General features: G+C 44.4%; 1 protein-coding gene across 2 annotated transcripts in view; it reads right to left on the reverse strand.

Moving 5' to 3' along the window:
* Positions 1 to 293: 293 nt before the first annotated feature.
* The window catches only part of SMURF1 (SMAD specific E3 ubiquitin protein ligase 1), a 38387-nt gene continuing 21547 nt past the window's right edge, over positions 294 to 17133 (reverse strand). The window contains exons 8-18 of one of the 2 annotated variants that reach the window (XM_026704334.2): positions 16139 to 16223; positions 15799 to 15945; positions 14575 to 14776; positions 13661 to 13764; positions 12213 to 12327; positions 8775 to 8953; positions 7928 to 8065; positions 6946 to 7066; positions 5675 to 5876; positions 4918 to 5002; positions 294 to 4272 (exon numbers count right to left, since the gene is read on the reverse strand). In XM_026704334.2, the coding sequence (XP_026560119.1) occupies positions 4173 to 4272; positions 4918 to 5002; positions 5675 to 5876; positions 6946 to 7066; positions 7928 to 8065; positions 8775 to 8953; positions 12213 to 12327; positions 13661 to 13764; positions 14575 to 14776; positions 15799 to 15945; positions 16139 to 16223 (1478 nt within the window). In that variant the 3' untranslated portion in view covers positions 294 to 4172. The remainder of the gene's footprint in view (positions 4273 to 4917; positions 5003 to 5674; positions 5877 to 6945; positions 7067 to 7927; positions 8066 to 8774; positions 8954 to 12212; positions 12328 to 13660; positions 13765 to 14574; positions 14777 to 15798; positions 15946 to 16138; positions 16224 to 17133) is intronic. The other variant, XM_026704335.2, reaches the window with a different exon arrangement.

A 17133-nucleotide genomic window follows, 5' to 3' on the forward strand; every position in this document is an offset into this window, starting at 1 on the left:
CAAAGTGCTGTGATCCCATTTTGCAACCTTCTGGCAAGCAAAGTCAATGGGAAACCAGATTCCCTTAACAACCGTGTTACTAATTGAACACTGTTGTGGTTCATCTCACATAGCAACAGAAATTTTGGGCTTAATTGTGGTCATAAGTTGAGGACTACCTGTAACTGAAAACTCAGCTGAAACCTCAGTGGTTCAACCTGAACTGAGAAAACTGCTCATTTTCCCACTGTATATTTTAACACCGTCTTTCAAAACATACAGGATACGATAAAAAACAAATCGAGACAGAAGACTAAAGTTGTGAGAGTTTATTGCATATGTAACAAAAATGGACATGACCTTCCCGGGCCCACCCTACTACACAATCACTGTTTATTCCAGCCGGCTCCATAACACATTAAATAGAACTAGCATTTATTTTAAATACTTTGATTTAGACATAAAATGGAAAACAAAAAACACATTAGTGTACAACTTTTTTTTTTACAAAATAAAATCTGCAATATAAACGGTGAGAAGAGTAACAAGGGTAGCAGCAATATTTAAAAACCCAAGACATTACAAAAGAATAAGTTAAAAAAACACATTATAAAGTGGTTAAAGAATGGATAACCAAAAAAAAAAAAAAAAGTTACTGAGGGAGAAAAAACAAACAAACCAGAGACTTATAACTGCATTTCTGGAAAACTTCCTGTGCCCTACAGTGCAGAAATACTGGGCTGTGGTTGAGAAAGGGAGAGGATTTTAAAACAAATTGCTGAGGCCTGAGAACTCATGTTAAAGCAAGCAATCCCTTTAAAGCAGCGGCGTCCAACCCTGGCAACTTCGAAGACCTGTGGACTTCAACTTCCAGAATTCCAGTTCCATGCATGGCTGACTGGGGAATTCTGGGAGTTGAAGTTCACGGGTCTTCGACGTTGCCGAGGTTGGACATCTCTGCTTTAAACAAACAGAAAATTGGTCCAATTTTGAGTGGGAGCGAGTCCCGTCTTTCCAATTCCTAACACTGAGCAAGTGCTGATTTCCTGCATCCCTGGGAGCGCATCAAGGCAGATGAGGCATTTGGGGGCAAGTAAACAAACAAACCAAAACTACAGAGGGGTGGGAGGGAGATTTGCATCGCTGGACCAGGCGCAGCTTATCTCTGGCTACCGGGATGCTGAAGGTCACTTCAAGAGGCTCCGGATGAGAGAATCCGACGAGAAATTGGACCTTTGCCTTTCCCGCTGAAGTGGCATCGCAGCTAAACGCCAGGTTCCTATCTCCTCGCAGAAATGCTGCAAATGCTTAACAGAGGGAAGACTGCGGGCAGGCGTTTCATGCTCCACCCTTACGTAAGCTTTACTCATGGTTTTCAAGGACTTCTGCAGACCTGCTCCAGTTGATGCTCGTGATGGAGGAGAGCAACTCAGCCTTCGTGTTGGTGGATTCTGTCCTAATCCTTGAGCTGTCCCAAAGCTTTCAGCCTAGCTGAGGTTCAGAAAATTCTCACCTGCCCATTGTTTGTTTGTTTGTTTTTAGTTTCTTTGATGGGGGAGGCTAGGTGACATGCTCACCTGGGGCACAAGCCAAAGGCCCTCCAAGCCCCTTGCTCCTCCCCTAGTCACACCTAGCTTGCTTTCTGATCCTGCCTGAAGACCTCAACAGACAGACCAGCTGCACTTTCTTAGCTGGTGAACGGTAGAAGGCAACTGGAGGAGGTGAGCAAAATTAAGAGAGCTTTCTTCCTCAGCCCAGTTACCTTCAGAGAGAACCCGTTCTGCACCCTGCCACCTTTCCAGGGCAGCCGGTCTCCAACCTTGGCCACTTTGAAGACGGGTGGACTCCCACTCCCACAATTCCTCAGCCAATTCTGGGAGGGGAAGACCACACGTCTTAAAAGCAGCCCAGGTGGAAGGCCCCTGCCCCAAAGCTACCTTCGATGCTCTATGCAGTCTGCCACAGGCTGCCTTTTGCATTTCAAGTTGCTTGACCTGTTTGTGGGTCCTCGATTTTGGACGTGGCTGAAGAGCCACGATATGAGACAAGAACGATGCAAGAATTCAGCCTATAAATGCCACGGAAGTATCTCTGTGGCCAGCCTATTTTAATGCGTGGCTCGAGGAGAATTGCTTACCACACTTAAAACGCTGTTCAATAACTGGGAAACAGACTGTGCAAATAATTTTAGTGGGAGCAGAATTCACACCTTTATGATTCTTTAGAGGCTTAAAATTCCAGTGGTAGGGTCGATCAAGATCCCCACAAAATATACAGTATAATCTTCAAGAGCCCTTGGAAAAGCAGCGATGGTGGTAGATTTCTATTGTCCAGAAGTTTGTTAAGGTCCTTCCAAGATCTGAAAAAGGCCCCATGACCTGATCCCCTCCCAGATTATCCGCAATGCATTTCAGTGGCCTCTTTAAGTGCAAATGAATCCCGGAAGGACATTGCGGGTCAGTTGTTAAGTCAACCACAAAACCCAATCGTTTCACCACACGGTGCAAATATCACAAAGGTAGATTTGCCTTCTCACATGGAATCCTTAAGTTTTCCGTCGCCAAGGGTTACAGTCAACTGAATAAACAGGAAGAAAAACAATCCGGGGAGCTGGACAAGTTCGCTAATTTTGGTTTGTCCTATCACAGTTTAAAGCTATTCTCAACTGGTTGTATAAGTGACGATAGAAATATCCTCGTTGACAGACAGAAACAAACAGAAACAAGCCCACATCAACATGACCCACGTATGAAGTTCGACACCTTGTTAATATGCTTCTTTGCAAAAGGAGGAGGAAGGAAAACTCTCACAAAGTGTCAAGGTTACACTTGATGATTAGTGGAATTTCTGACCCCGAAAAGTGTTATCTTGTTAACAATTACCGGCCTTCTTCATTTGTGCAAATTAAAAAGAAGCATTTGGACAGAGGGAATTCTTACCATTCGGGTTCTTCCTTGCCCTGGAAGTCGCCTGGAGGGCAAACAAATTGGTATCAACTGGGAAAATTGGCTAAATTGTGTTGCGGGACTGGGGGAAATGAAAAGAAAAAAAGACAGAAGCTGGAAACAGTGGTTTGGGTGACTCAGTCTCTATAGGCTGAGGCTTGCATTAGAGCTCTTTTCACGAGAGCCGTTCTATATTCCAGACGGTTTCAGAAATGGAACTGGATTCCGTTTATCTTTGCTGTAAGCTATTTCCTGTGGAAAGAATTTCGGCCGTTTCACATCACAATGAAAGCATTTCAGAAAACAGAGAGAGGGAAATAAAAAGGAGGGATATGTGGTTTCTCTTGAGAATCTGAGCCGTGCCCTGCTTTCCCTTTAGCAGAGGCCAGGGATGATGAAAAGAAAAACGGACAATTATTCCAAAGAATGAATCTATCTCCAATGCAAAATGTCCCCGCAAAAGGAGAAGAGAAACTCACATCATTCAAGATGGCTTGATTCTCCTGAATTGTTCCTCTTACGAGCCAAGTCATCTCATTCACAGAAGACCAAAAGAGCTTCCTGACAAGGAATAGTAACCCCCAGTTTTCCTATGCTTACGGAGCTGCGCGCTCCGCTAGGTGTTCCTTAAATGGGGTCTCCTTGAAATGTGCCAGTAGGAATTCCAGTGCCAATCTTTCTTTTTTTCCTTTTAAATCTCCAGAGCTTCTGGATTCTACAAGGGTTCAGGGCTGCGTCGAAGACAAACATCCACAGACACCTACCGACCAAACTCCTCGGCAAACCAATGGCAAAGATACTCAACTACAGTTTGAATCTCCTATAAAAAAAGACCACAGGTCGTAGACCCTTATCACAATATGTGTTACAAATCTAGCAGAATTATCGCGGGTAACCAAAACCAAAACGTTGAACCTGGCTGCCTGGTTTTGTGTGTGTGTGTGTTTGTGCGTGTGTATGGTTTTGTTGTTGCTGTTTTCCTGGGAAATGAAGAAAAGAAAAGGGAGGGTTTATTGTCACAAGAGGGAGAAAGTATGTTTGGGAACCTCCAAAAATAAAAAGCCTCCCTCTTCGCCGACGCCGTCGAAGGAAGGGGAAAAACAGCCTTTGCACCCCTAAGTTGTCAAGCAAATCCCAACACTTTGGACAAAAAAAAAGAACAGAAGTTCACAGCAAGCTTCTCCTTACAGCTTTTTGATTTTGGTGGTCCATGAGCTTTAGCAATATGGGTTTCCTTTGGTTGCCTGGTCACTCCACCGCAAAGCCACAGGTCTCTTCCACAGCGGTCACTAGCTTTTCATAAAGCTTCTCATAGGACTCGTAAGGCGGAATGTCAATTCGGTTAAAGCTGCAGGAGGTTAGAAAACACAGGGGGAGAGAGGCTTTTGTTACTTTATCTACTAAACTTATACACAGGCAGTCCTCAGCTTACAGCAAGTTCATTTAGGGACCGTTCAACGGCACTGAAAAAAGTGACTTATGACTGTTTTTTTTTTCACAGCTACCACCTTTGCAGCATGTGATCCAAATTCAGAGACTTGGTGATTGGTTCAGATTTATGACGGTTGCGGGATCCCAAGGTCACACGATCAACTTTTGGCGACCTTCTGGGGAAGCCAGATTCGCTTAACAACCGGGTTACCAACTTATCAATGGCAGCGATTCACTTAACAACCGCGGCAAGCAAGGTGGTAAAATGGGGCAAAACTCGATTGTTTCACTTAAAGCACAGAAATTTGGGGGCTTTTAATCGTGGCCGTTAAGTTGAGGACTCCCTATAACAGCCGACTTGCTACTGGAGATATAAACATAGCTAAGCCTCCTCTGCCCACGTGCAGAGAATAAACTGGCTTCAGGGTCACGCTAAAGAAGGTTAACCTGGAGAGGCTCCACGCCTGGTTTCCTTGCGCACAAGAGTTTACAACTTCACGGGGCAGAAATAAAGCACATTTTCACAGCCCGCCCTGTTTTGCAAACACGCTGAAGGACTTACCAAGTATGAGCTTTTGGGAGGTTGTCTGTGTTGGCATCTATCAAGTGGATGGTGAACAGCCTGGGTCCTGCCGCGCCTGTAGAACCTTGCAAATAGACATTCTAGTTAAGGCCCTTCAAAAGCCTGGCTATGTTATCATGCTGCCCTGACCTCTGGTAACCTCCGATGTCAACCAAGCAGGGAATCAGGGCTCCTGCTTGAGGGGTGTGGACACACCTGGCACAGGATGCCAGGTGCTAGGAAGAGCTCCTTCCCAAGGCTGCCCTCTTTTGGCCCCAGATTCTGGAAAGCAACTGCTTCTCAGAAGAGGCCAGAGCTGTTCAGGCAGAAGCCCGGAAATACCAGGGATCTCAAAGCTTTGGTTGCCAAACTGTCGTTTTCACCCAAGGCAGAGATGTTAATCGATAAGGAGTTGCTGCGTTAACTAGGTTCGTTCAGGGTTTTGTCCTCATTCACCCCACCTTTTTGTTGCAATTCTGCTTTGTTTTGTTTTTTTTAAAAGAGACCCCTCCAGTACAATGTCCGTCTCTGACCTTTTGCCCCCCAAACAGGCCAATTGTGGCTTCATTCCGTGTTAAGGCAGCTTGATTTATGTCCAAAGGGAAGTCATGCCTTTTTCCAATGGAGGGTCGGGTGGGGCAGTCAGAAAGGAGATGGGGGGAGGGGAGGCCAATTGACTGGCATGGAAAAGCAGCCCCCCCCTCCTTCCAAGCTGCCTCTGGCCCAAGTCTGCCAACTCAGCCCCCCAATCAGTCACCTTGCAAAGCTTTGAAACCCTGAAGGGGGACCCGCGTGGAGCCTGTCACAAACTGGAGCAGCCGTGCTCTCCTTTCCTCGTCGAAGGCCTCCACCGCTTGCCAGAACCACTTGACGATGTTGCTGTCAGCCATGCAGTGCTTCAGGCGAGTGTTGGATTTCCAATCGTTCAGATCAATCTTATCGAGGCCACCAATGATGAGCTGGGAACGAGAAAGGCCCTTTTTAAGCACATGGGATGGTATATTTACACTTATTTACATTCATATTTACCCTGACTGCTGGGCTGCAGACAGCTTTTTCAACAGATATTCCATATTTCCATCATCATGTTTTTTTAAAACAATAATGACAAAATAATTTGCTATGGGCTTTGCTAGTTAGATTGATTAACCGCTGCATATTGGGCAATAGATGTTTAAAGAGCAGCGATGGTGCACTGGTTAGAGTGCAGTACTGCAGGCTACTTCTGCTGACTGCCGGCTGCCTGCAATTTGCCAGTTCGAATCTCACCAGGCTCAAGGTTGACTCAGCCTTCCGTCCTTCCGAGATGGGTAAAAGGAGGACCAGATTGTTGTGGGGGGAAAAGGCTGATTCTGTAAACTGCTTAAAGAGGCTTGTAAAGGCCCGTGAAGCAGTATATAAGTCTTAAGTGCTATTCCTATTGCTAGTCAGCTGAGTTCCCACACAATTTTCAGGCAGTCTGCAAACTGCTCTCTACCTTGGCAACAAAAGATCTGTGAACTTCACCTCCCAGAATTCTTCAGTCAACCTGTATGGACTTCGATGCCCAGAATTCCCAAGCCAGAAACTGCTTTCATGGGCTATTCTGACAGCTCTGATAACTATTTTACTCTTAAAGTCACACATCATATGCTTTGGAAAAAAAAAATCTTAGGAAATTGACCCAGCATGAACAAAAGTACAACTGTTGCTTCAGCGCTTTCTAGATGGAAACACTGTACCTGGATTTCGATTCTGCATACTCCCTCGTTCTCCTTAGCATTTTAGCAGACCATAAAAGGCAGAATATATTTTCCCCTCCCCATGAGTTTTACTATAGAAACTGCTCCAAATTTAAGTTTGCCAAGTCAAGGCCTCCAAGTTAAGAAGTCCTTCAAAATTAAACTTTCTGGGCATTGTTTCTCATCGTTGGACAGAATTCTACCTTAACACATCAATTCAGAACAAGAAAAATATATGTAGAACTCTTTTCACTTCTGAGGCTACATGAACAGCAGCAAGAGCTAGTATGAAATATACAACCGATACCTCAAGTTCCTTATGGTCAAAAGGCTTCAGGAGGTGTTGAGGAATAAGTTCATTAAAACCTTTTTGAAGGGCCAGGAATTGGGCTTCAATTCCTCTCATGAACCGCCAGTTTACATACAGCCTGGGAAAAGCAGACAGATAAATCTCAGAGTTGCTGCAGAATCACTACTGGAATGGAAAGAATTTTGCACATAGATATAAAACCTGCACACGCCCCCAGAAGAAGTCATAGGCTGTCTAAAGAAATAAACCAAATCTCTTTTGAGGAAAGTTCCAACCCTGGTGACTTCACAGACATGTCCAGATGGTATTCTTGTTAGCATAAAAAACAGCCTCTTCTCGGAGATGGTCCAAGTTCTATTGAGTCTACAACTCTGATTTTCTGGTCTACCTTACAAACATTGGCCATGGATTACTCTATCACCATAGTGTTACAACAGAAGTAGTCCTGATTACAGGTAGTCCTCGGCTTACAACAGTTCATTTTGTGACTGTTCAAAGTTACAACAGCACTGAAAAAGGGACATGACCCTTTATCACAACCATTGCAGCATCCCTGTGATCAAAATCCAGACCCTTGACAACTGACTCATACTTATGACGGTTGCAGTGTTCCTGGGGTCATGCGATCCCCCTTTTGCGACCTTCTAACAAGCAGAGTCAATAGGGGAAGGCAGATTCACTTAATAACCATGTGACCAATAGAATAGAATGGAATAAGAATAGAAATAGAAGTTGGAAGGGACCTTGGAGGTCTTCTAGTCCAACCCCCTGCTTAGTCTAATTTAACCACTGCAGTGATTCAGTTAACAATTGTGGCAAGAACGCTCGTAAAATGGGGCAAAATTCACGTAGCAAATGTCTCATTTAGCAACAGATTTTGGTCTCAACTGTGGTCGTAAGTTGAGAACTACCTGCACTTGGTAGCGGTATCTGCCTTGTTGGGCTGACGGGGGGCAAAATTAGCTTTCCCTGAGGGTACCTGACATATTCTTTCTTGTTCTCCTCCGTCACGGAAACATTTCTCCCGTTCGGTTTGAGTTCGTGCTGCAGAATTCTGCCAAAAGCATTGTGTTCCACGCAGAAGGTGTGGTCCAGAACTGGAGTGATGTCGTTCTCTCTGTCAACAAGAATGCAATGGCTACAAGTCATTTCTGCAAGTGAAAGGGGTTTTTTTTTATTGTTATTATTTAGCCAGACCTATTGAAACACGTAATTTTAAGAGCAGAGCTCTCTGTGGCTGATCCACGCTTTAGTGCAGTTTTTAATATTCCTCCTTGCAGAGGAAAAAAAAAACAACCTCTGGTGCTATTTTTGATGATGATACTTTATTATGTAAAGAAAAGTTAGTTTTATAACTGCATGCAGGAATATTACTATGCAACTGAAACATAGGGAATGCAAAATTTTAAAAAAGGTATTTTCTAATCAAATTCTGTCCCCAAAGATATTCCTTTGATGCACTGCTGGTTGACTTCCAGAAATTTAAAATACTTTCTCATGCCTATTATGAGGCTGAAGATTAATTTAGTAATTACAAGCAAGCCAAATCAACTCAGAATCAGAATTCAGCTGAACAGGTTTCTAATGAAATATGATTACTTTTTCCTGTGGAATAGTTATCCAGAAGTTTTACTGCTAATTGTTTATAAAAGTAATTCCAGTTTTTTTTTTCTGGGTATTTTGGGAAGTTCTAAAGTATCCAGCCTGCCAAAAGCAGCTTTAAAATGTACGTAAGCACCAGTGATTGAGGTCAGAAAATCTTTTTCTTTGGAGCTGGTCCTCCTAGTCCAATCAAAATATTATAGATTACTGGACGGAATACTTACAAAATCCAGACTAAGCTCTTATGTAGCTCTGGATCCACCGATTCCAAATCAGACAACTGGATGGGTTTGCCCAGCAGCTGTTTGTAGAAAGGGACCGTGAAACCCCCGTTGATGTAATGCCCGTGGAACACTGCCAGACCCATTATCCGACCGACAAAGTGGAAATAAGAGAGATGATCCTGAAAGATATGCCAACCACCAAGAATGTCATTCCCTGCAAGAGATGCCAGCGCCAGCTATCTTAGCTGCCTTTTGCTAGAAATTAGTTGGTGTGATGGAAACGTTGTCTCATTATTTCAAATCCTCTGGTTGAGAAGCATCAATACGTCTCTCGAATCTAATATTTATGCTTTTCCAATCAGCACAATTATGGGTTTTTTTTTTTAATGCTGTAAGTAGACTTGAGTTTCTCAACCTCAGCAACATTTAAGATGGACTTTGACTCCCAGAATTCCCCAGCATAGCTTGCCATAGCTGGCTGGGGAATTCTGGGAGTCGAAGTCAACACATCTTTAAATGGCCGAGGTTAAGAGATTCTGAAACAGATTTTCACTCATCAGCTGCTTATAAGAAGCCGGAACAATCATTTTGTCTCACTGAATATGCACCCAGCGTATTTTTATTTCTATAACTAATTCCCTGCCCCTGGGGCTTGTCGGCTGCAGGTGTTTTGCCAGGAGCAGAGGGATTACTCTTAAATGCCAAGTTCAGAGAGACTGTAGTTACTGCTGGAGGGCAAACTCAAGCAAAGCAAACTGAACAGTTAAAGAGAGGCGCTCCTTGGGAAAATAACAGTGCCGGGAATTCTCTAACCCAAGTGTTTCTCAACCATGGCGACTTTAAGGTTGGTGGACTTCAATTCCCAAAGCTCTGCTGGCTGGGGAATCCTGGAAGTTGAAGCCCAGAAAGCCATCAAGGTTGGGAAACGCTGCACTAACCCATTTCTATGCAGAACTTCACCTCTCCCGAACCCTTCACACGTGAGGCCAACCCCTGACTATACCCGGTCCTTATTTGGGGTGTTTTCATTTTTTTGCACTTCTTGAATGCACGTGGTTTCTTGAAGATGTCAAATAGCAACCTTCTTGCACAGAGATTATGTCCTTTGGGGGGAAATAATAATAGACAAATAAGGGAATGACTTTGTGATTAAAATACAGAATGGCATCTTTATTGCTTGGGTTAATGTTTACTCCATGCCAAAGCCTTTTCAAGAAGGGTGTACTTGAGCTGTTGCTTTAATTGCAAGAGCTCCAGGTAGCATATTTAGCAAGCCCTCTCTGAATTTTAACTCAACCACAGCCCTGCAAGGTAGGATAATCTAGGAGAGCGGCTTGTGCAAAAAATCTTTTGCTACAGACGGCCTTGTGCTTCGATCCCTCCAATTCAAGGGACTAAACCACTGTGTTTTACCAGTACCACCGCGATCTTGAAGGGTTTCTTTTCAAATGACTTAAATTTAGGATTGGATGGAGCCCCATCCAACCCACTGTTAGATAGTAACCTAATCTATATACACAGTGAACTGTTAGTGCGTGCCCATGTTGGTTTGAAGAGATGAATTCCAAGGAGCTACATAGGCAATTAATATTTAGTGGGACATTTTTCAAACAGGGGTGGGCAACCTATAGCAATCACCAGGTTCTTCCCTCCAACCATTTCATGCAGCTTCTCTATGGTCGCTGTTCATTATGAAACCTTGGAGGGGGAGGTGAGAGGATTGGGGAAGGGGGGGGGGGAGGAGAGGAATTGCTTTCTCTTTAACACAGATAGCCTGGAGCAGCTGAGACAGTTATTATAACTAATTATTTTGGGTTGCTACACCATCCTCAGACACTTCTGGGTGCTTCCTGCGATGCTTTTAACCACAAGCTGTAAGTCGGGGCTGAGTCATAGTTCCATGCTGGACTTTTGTGACAGCAAAGGAAGCCCCTCCCCTCCCATGGAGAAAATGTCTCTTTTTACCTCCTTTAGGATTAAAACTCGGGATTCCCCCCCCCACTCTTTCTCCTCTTCTTGCCAGGTTGCCTTTCCCAGACCTTCCACTCTTCGACACGGGCAGAGAAAAGCTAGGCTCGCTTTCTGATTCTACTCCCCACCTTCTCCAACATGCGCAGGCTATGCCTGGCTCCCTGACCTGGATCAACTCTGCCGGAGAGGCCACCCGGGAGCCCAAAGATGGAAAGGAATTGGGAAGGACAAGCGGCTGCCCAGGCAACCCTTTCAAATTTCAGAGGAAACCAATCCGTGAGCTGGCAATTCCACTCACACCCGACAGCTCTGGGGCTGGCACCCGAGGGTATTAATAGGGATGATACTGGCCAATGTCAGAGGAAGAAGGCGAAAGGGAAAAAGAAAGGGATTTGTGAAGGGAGCAGCAAGGACAGCCACAAGGCCAACTCTTATCTAGGGAAAAAGGGAGGACAGGGCGGGAATAGCCAGGCAACATTCGGCTCTGAGTCATGACCCCGCTTCGGCCACACCCACTTTTTTGTCCCAGCTGATTGCAAAGGTCAAGGGTCATCATGACCCTCCCCAACATTGCCCACTCCTGCCTTCATGGAAGCAAGTTCAGGCTACACCAATTAGTCCATTAGAAGCAAGTTAGTTCAGCTTTGAGCCCTATTTCGTGTGCGCTTACCTTCCATGGTCTATGGGGATTCGACTGAAAAATAGACAGTGATCGGTTCGCAGATTGTACAGAAAACCAAATAAGGAAGGAAAAATATTTCACTTTGGCCTCCCAGTACTGAATTTGTGTGGAAAAATCAGAGCAGGATGCCTTAGCTTGCCCTAATGCAGCGGACTGCGCCTGCATGCAGCAGCAGCTCAGAGAGGTGGCAGCTGTGCACATGTTACAGGGGGAGCCACCCAGATTTCAATAATTGCACAGAGTTTATGGCTCAAGTGCAAAGGGCTACTCAGAAGCACTCAAGTGGCTGCTGCCGGGTCAGGGAAAGGAGCGAGGGATTGCTAGACTGGCTGGGAAACTGTTACAAAACGTGGAAAATGAAGATCATGTGACTGCAGCAGCCGCCCAGCAGAAACTAGTAGCACTGAAGCAACCACAATTTCCAGAAATTTTATTCCCTTGGGAGTCCTGTGTACCAGATTTGGGGTGCATTCTGTAAGTTAGCCCACTTCAGGTACCTGGGTTCAAAAACTGTTGCCCCATGATGCACCATCTTGCCCAGGTAGAAAGTTTTAGTTTTTACATAGTTTTAATTAAGTGCTGTACGCCATCCAGAATCACTTTTCATGAGATCGGCAGCCACGCAAATTTGACAAAATAAATAATATCCTGTGGAAATCTAAAGCCAAATGAGCTGACAGCTGAAGTTTATCTTATATATTTCCCCTGGTTTCAGAGACAGTTGCCCCTTCTAACGTTCATCTTCAAAGAACACACATAGATCCTTGGCTTTTAAGAGTACTTACAGGGTTGATGGAGGAATCAGGATTTATTTGCAGCGTGTAAATGTTATCAGTCGAATACTGGAAAAGCCCGTAATACGGATTCAGCATTTCGTGGCATAGAAGGTACAGCCATTCCCTGCCAGATGTAATTTTCAACAATATTAGAAATGGGGGTTGGGGCTGGGTGAGAAATGAAAGTAAAAGTTTATTCCACTTCAGAAATTGGATTAGTTCCCAAGGTGGTTTATGACTGTCTTTTAAGCTCAGCTTCTTTAAGATGGCTGGACCAGGGCAATTTTAGGAGCTGAGGTCCATGGATCTTAAAAATTGCTGAGGTTGAGAAATGCTGGTTTATGAGACAGCATAAGACGCTTTGGAAAAAGGCTGACTCCAGCAACCAAGATTTGCCAACATTTAAGAAAAACATTGTGGAGCTGAGTCCAATCACAACGGCTTTTCTGGATCCTCCTTGCTCTGTTAAAGGAAGGCATTCAACAGGAAACAGAATAAAAACAGACAATAGAAGGTTTGGGAGTTTTTTTTGTTTTTTTTAAAGAACTGCGAAGATTTCTTTTTCTGGGAAGACTGTACCCAATGAGCTGAATGCCTGAGATAACAGGTATTTAATTGCATAATGGGGATCTTCTGCCTACCCTGCCCCCAAACCAAATGGGAGACATCTGGTTAAGGCACATTAGGGGAATCGGCATCCGTCTAGACGGCATTAAAGTGCAGACGAGATAAAGAGCTGCTGAAACTCCCCACAAGATAGAGGTGATGACAAGGGAGAGGTCAAAGGCAGAGAACTCCCAGACTACAGAACAAAATGAGAGAACAGTTATCAACAGACAAAACAACCCTCAAAAAGGGTTTTTTTTTTAAAGCAACAATTTAGATGCTGATGGATTCAGCTGCCTCGGGAAATGAGTGCTCAAAAGACAAGGAGAGCAATCAGCATTACAAGAGGATGCCAGGATGAAATACAGCGGGTAATCTCAGGTGAGAACTACCCAGGTTAGGTGGAACAGAAGGACCTTTTTCCCAAAACAAGTTAGAAAGTTTGACTTGCCTAAGCGTATTAGAGGCAAAGTGGTCTACAGCAGCACATTTCACATTTCAAAATTTGGTAAAAAGGAAGGTGCTTTCTTTATGTGTAGCCCACTGAACAGACTCAAATGTAGAGTCAGCTTTGGTTTCTTTAAGCATGATTCTTATTGTGGGACCCTCGGTGCTCTCTGAGCTTGGTTGTTTTCTTGCAGACGTTTCATTGCCCAGCTAGGCGACGTTATCAGTGCTAGGCTTTGTTTACATAGGTTTGTTTATATAGGAAGCACCTATATAAGGGCCCACCAAGAACAACCACACGGGATATTTCCACCAACCCTGACAGGGCAAGCTAACAGTATCTAAATGGAGAGTGACAGCCCCTTTAAAAATGCTAAAAGCTCTTTTAGGATTCTGGCCCTTACCTTGCCACTCCACCATAATCTAAGCCTTCCTCTCCCCGAAATTTCACCATCAGCCTTTTCTTCAGATCTTTCGGCCTCATCTTCATTATCTGACGGTAAGATTCCTACGTACAGAAAGAGAAGCCGGTTTTTAAAAAAGCAATTACTTTACCAAAAGCAGCTGAACTTCTCACATCTCTTTCCAAACCAATATTAGAGACAAAATGGGAATCTTTTGGCTGTTTCTTATCTAAACGTGGGAAAGTTGCACGATGTAAAACTGCAGTTTTATGAGCCGAATGGATGTTCTCAGCTATTAAGAGGTGGCACTGCAGTTAGTGCCCTGGTCTACTGGAAAGGCAGATCATCAATAAGAAGAAAACACCAAGCACAGGGTAGGCTTCGGCTTACAGCCACAACTAGGATCAAAATTTTTGTGGCTAAACAAAGCAGCTGGTAAGTTTGTGGCAAGCCAATTTTATCACCTCCTTTTGACACAGCCGTTAAGCGAATCATTGCGGTTGTTAAGTGAACCATGTGGTCGTTAAGCAAACCCAGCTTCCCCCACCCCCCCACCCCAGTGATTTTGCTTAGCGAACGTCGGCTGGGAAAGCCCCAAATGATTGTCACACGGCCCCAGAATGCTTCAAGCATGGAAAATACACACCGGTTGCCACATTTGGATCGTTAAGATGGTGGGGGATGCCGCACGAGTTGTATCTGTAGAGGCCAGTCGTCAGTTCATTTTGTTTCCCAGGGCCGATGCAATTTCAAACGGCCGCTAAAGGAACGGTTGAAAGTCGAGGACTGCCTGTCTCAAATTCACCTGTTTCTAGCTGGTACCCGAATCGCATCTAGGCCCGGCAGGACCAATCTGCGTTTTACGCAGGCAGATGAAATCCAGATCCTCTTCACCCAGGTTCCTGTTTACATACCTCGAATATTTCTTCCCTCGACACTTCGATGCGGCAGTGGCCAGCCTGGGGCTGCTGGAGGGAGAGTTCGTGCCGGAGGAACTTGAGCTTCTGCACCAAGTCTCGTTCGTATCTCTGAGCAGGCAGCTCCTCGCTGTCTTCCAACGAGCCCTCGTTTGGTGCTTGCAAAGGCTGGTTGGATTCTTTTAGTTGGCATTGGTGACTTAGGGGGGGAAAGGAAAGGGAGAGCGCGCGTGACTTCCAAAAAACAGCAGCAGAAAAAAGAAGAGCGAGGCTACGGGGGGTCTGTTGATTTATTTAAAGAAGGTGCATGGCCGTCCCTCTATCGGAAAACCACCGTGAAACACAAGCCAAACCCGGGGGCCTCAATCATCCTTCCGGGATGCCCCACAATCAACTCCAGACATTCACACTGTACCCAGAGCCTGGGTAAAAAGGAGAGTTTTGATGGTCTTCTGAAAAGCGAACGTGAGGGAGGAGGGGGCTGCCTGATCGCTGGAGGCAGCCACATAAAATGCATGTTTTTGAGGTCGACTTAGCGGGCAACCTCTCAGGAATATGCCTACCCTACCTGATCTGGAACAACAGGGAGATATTCTGGAGGGGATTCGCCTCCTCCCCCCCCCAAAGAACGTGGTCTCATGCCACATTTAGAAGTGAAAACCAGTGTTCACATGATGGTATGGGGGGGGGGGGAAGAAAGGTTAATTTCTTGATAGCACCAGTCCACGAAAGGCAACACAATCAATTGTTTATTTCTTTGAAGCAAGGTGGCACCTTCTTTTCGGGTTGTTCCTGCAATTCCCCACCAAGTTACTTGCCTTAAAGAATTACACAACCACAGGGATGATCCAGACCGCTATTAAAATTGGGATGACAATGACATATTTCATAGGGGGAGACTGTACCACCTATTAGAACGGGCCTAGTGTCCTGTGTCGTACCTTTTAAAAGGTAATTAATATCTTCTGGAATAAGACTGACTTAGATGGCAGTGTTTGAAATGGGAACAACTTGTCGTAAAAAAGCTTTCAACATACCTTCCGGGTTATTCCTGGTACAACATTTGCTTAATGGCCTCTTGTTTTTAAGGGCTCCCAAGAAGATATTAAAATATTTCCTTATGCAGCCTACTGCTTCACTACCTCCGTATTTTATTTATAAGGTCCTGACAGGACTAACCCTCTGCCCCAAAAACCAAGCAGCAACTGAAACGTGACCTACTTCATTATGTGATGCAGTCTTGGGTCTGTGAACTGGGTGGTTCTGTTATTATGATCTACAAAATATATTCTTCCTGATACTGTACTTCTAACCTCCCAGCCTGGAGGTAGAGGTCCAAGTTCATCACAATTCACACTGTTAAGGTCTCTGCAAAAAGAAAAAGAAAAAAGAAAAGCAAAATGGAGGAGGAATTAAGATTTAAATCAATGCCAGCATTAATTTAAATTATTTGAATGTTGTCTACAGAAAAGAGACGCCATATAAATCTCCAAATCTAAGGATCCAAGGTTTCACTTCCCACAAACATTTAAATGAATTCAAAAGCAGCGACTATACCTACCTTGGTATCCTGGGATCGTGCCAGGTGCTAACCCCAGTTTGTGTATGCAAAAAGTAAACTTGTCCCTGTACTGTTGTCCTTTGCTCTAAAGAGACAGAAAAAAAGAGGTTAATAGAGAAAATGTCCAAATCCCTCACAAAACTTTGTGACTAAAGCCAGACCTAGTAAAACTGAGCTAAAGCTTAAAATGGTCGTTTATTTGCTTCCCTTCCCTTTGTAGGAGAGTTTGTCATTGTTATTAGGTAGGAGAAAGGAACACCAAGAGGTGTATTGCAGTTTCCTCGTTTTTTAAAATTATTTTTGTTTACCGCTCATTCAGAAACCCGGTGCTCTACTAGAGCAACAATACGGTCTGGTTTGTTTGTCACTGGCGTTTTCTTGGGCAGCTGTTTTAGGAGCTGCAAAAGATTTGTGTGGTTCCATCCCAACTACCACTAGAATCTGGTTTTAGTATTGCCTTGCCAACAGACCATGTGAATAGCAATCCAGTTGGCAAAATCCTGATACATTCATTTGAGAAATGCAACACCGACAGTGTTCAACTACCATCTGGCCAGCTCCAGGGGGAAACACCCTCCCACTTATTCTGCCTCTTACACAAAAGCCAATCGCACATCAGTAAACATAAACATCTCGGGAGTAAAACTACAGTGCCAAGTGAAAAATCCCATAAAGAGAAGTCCACAAAACGAGGCAATGCCATTTCTGGGTGTAAAATGGGATATAGAAGTCTCTTCCCCTAACACCCATCCATCTATCCATCTATCCTATCTATCCTATCTATTCTATCTATCCTATCTATCTTATCTATCTATCCATCCATCTCATCTATCTATCCATCCATCTCATCTATCTTTCTTTTTCCTTCCTTCCTTCCTTCCTTCCTTCCTTCATGCCACCTGATTCGCTATGCAAAATGACTCTGGACAGCTTGCAGTGCCATTAAAAATATAAGAACAATTAAAAAGATAAAAGATAATGGAACCACTGGGTCT

Source organism: Pseudonaja textilis, chromosome 14 (genome assembly GCF_049901715.1).
Source record: "Pseudonaja textilis isolate UNSWEBS1 chromosome 14, rPseTex1.2, whole genome shotgun sequence".
NCBI lineage: Eukaryota > Metazoa > Chordata > Lepidosauria > Squamata > Elapidae > Pseudonaja > Pseudonaja textilis.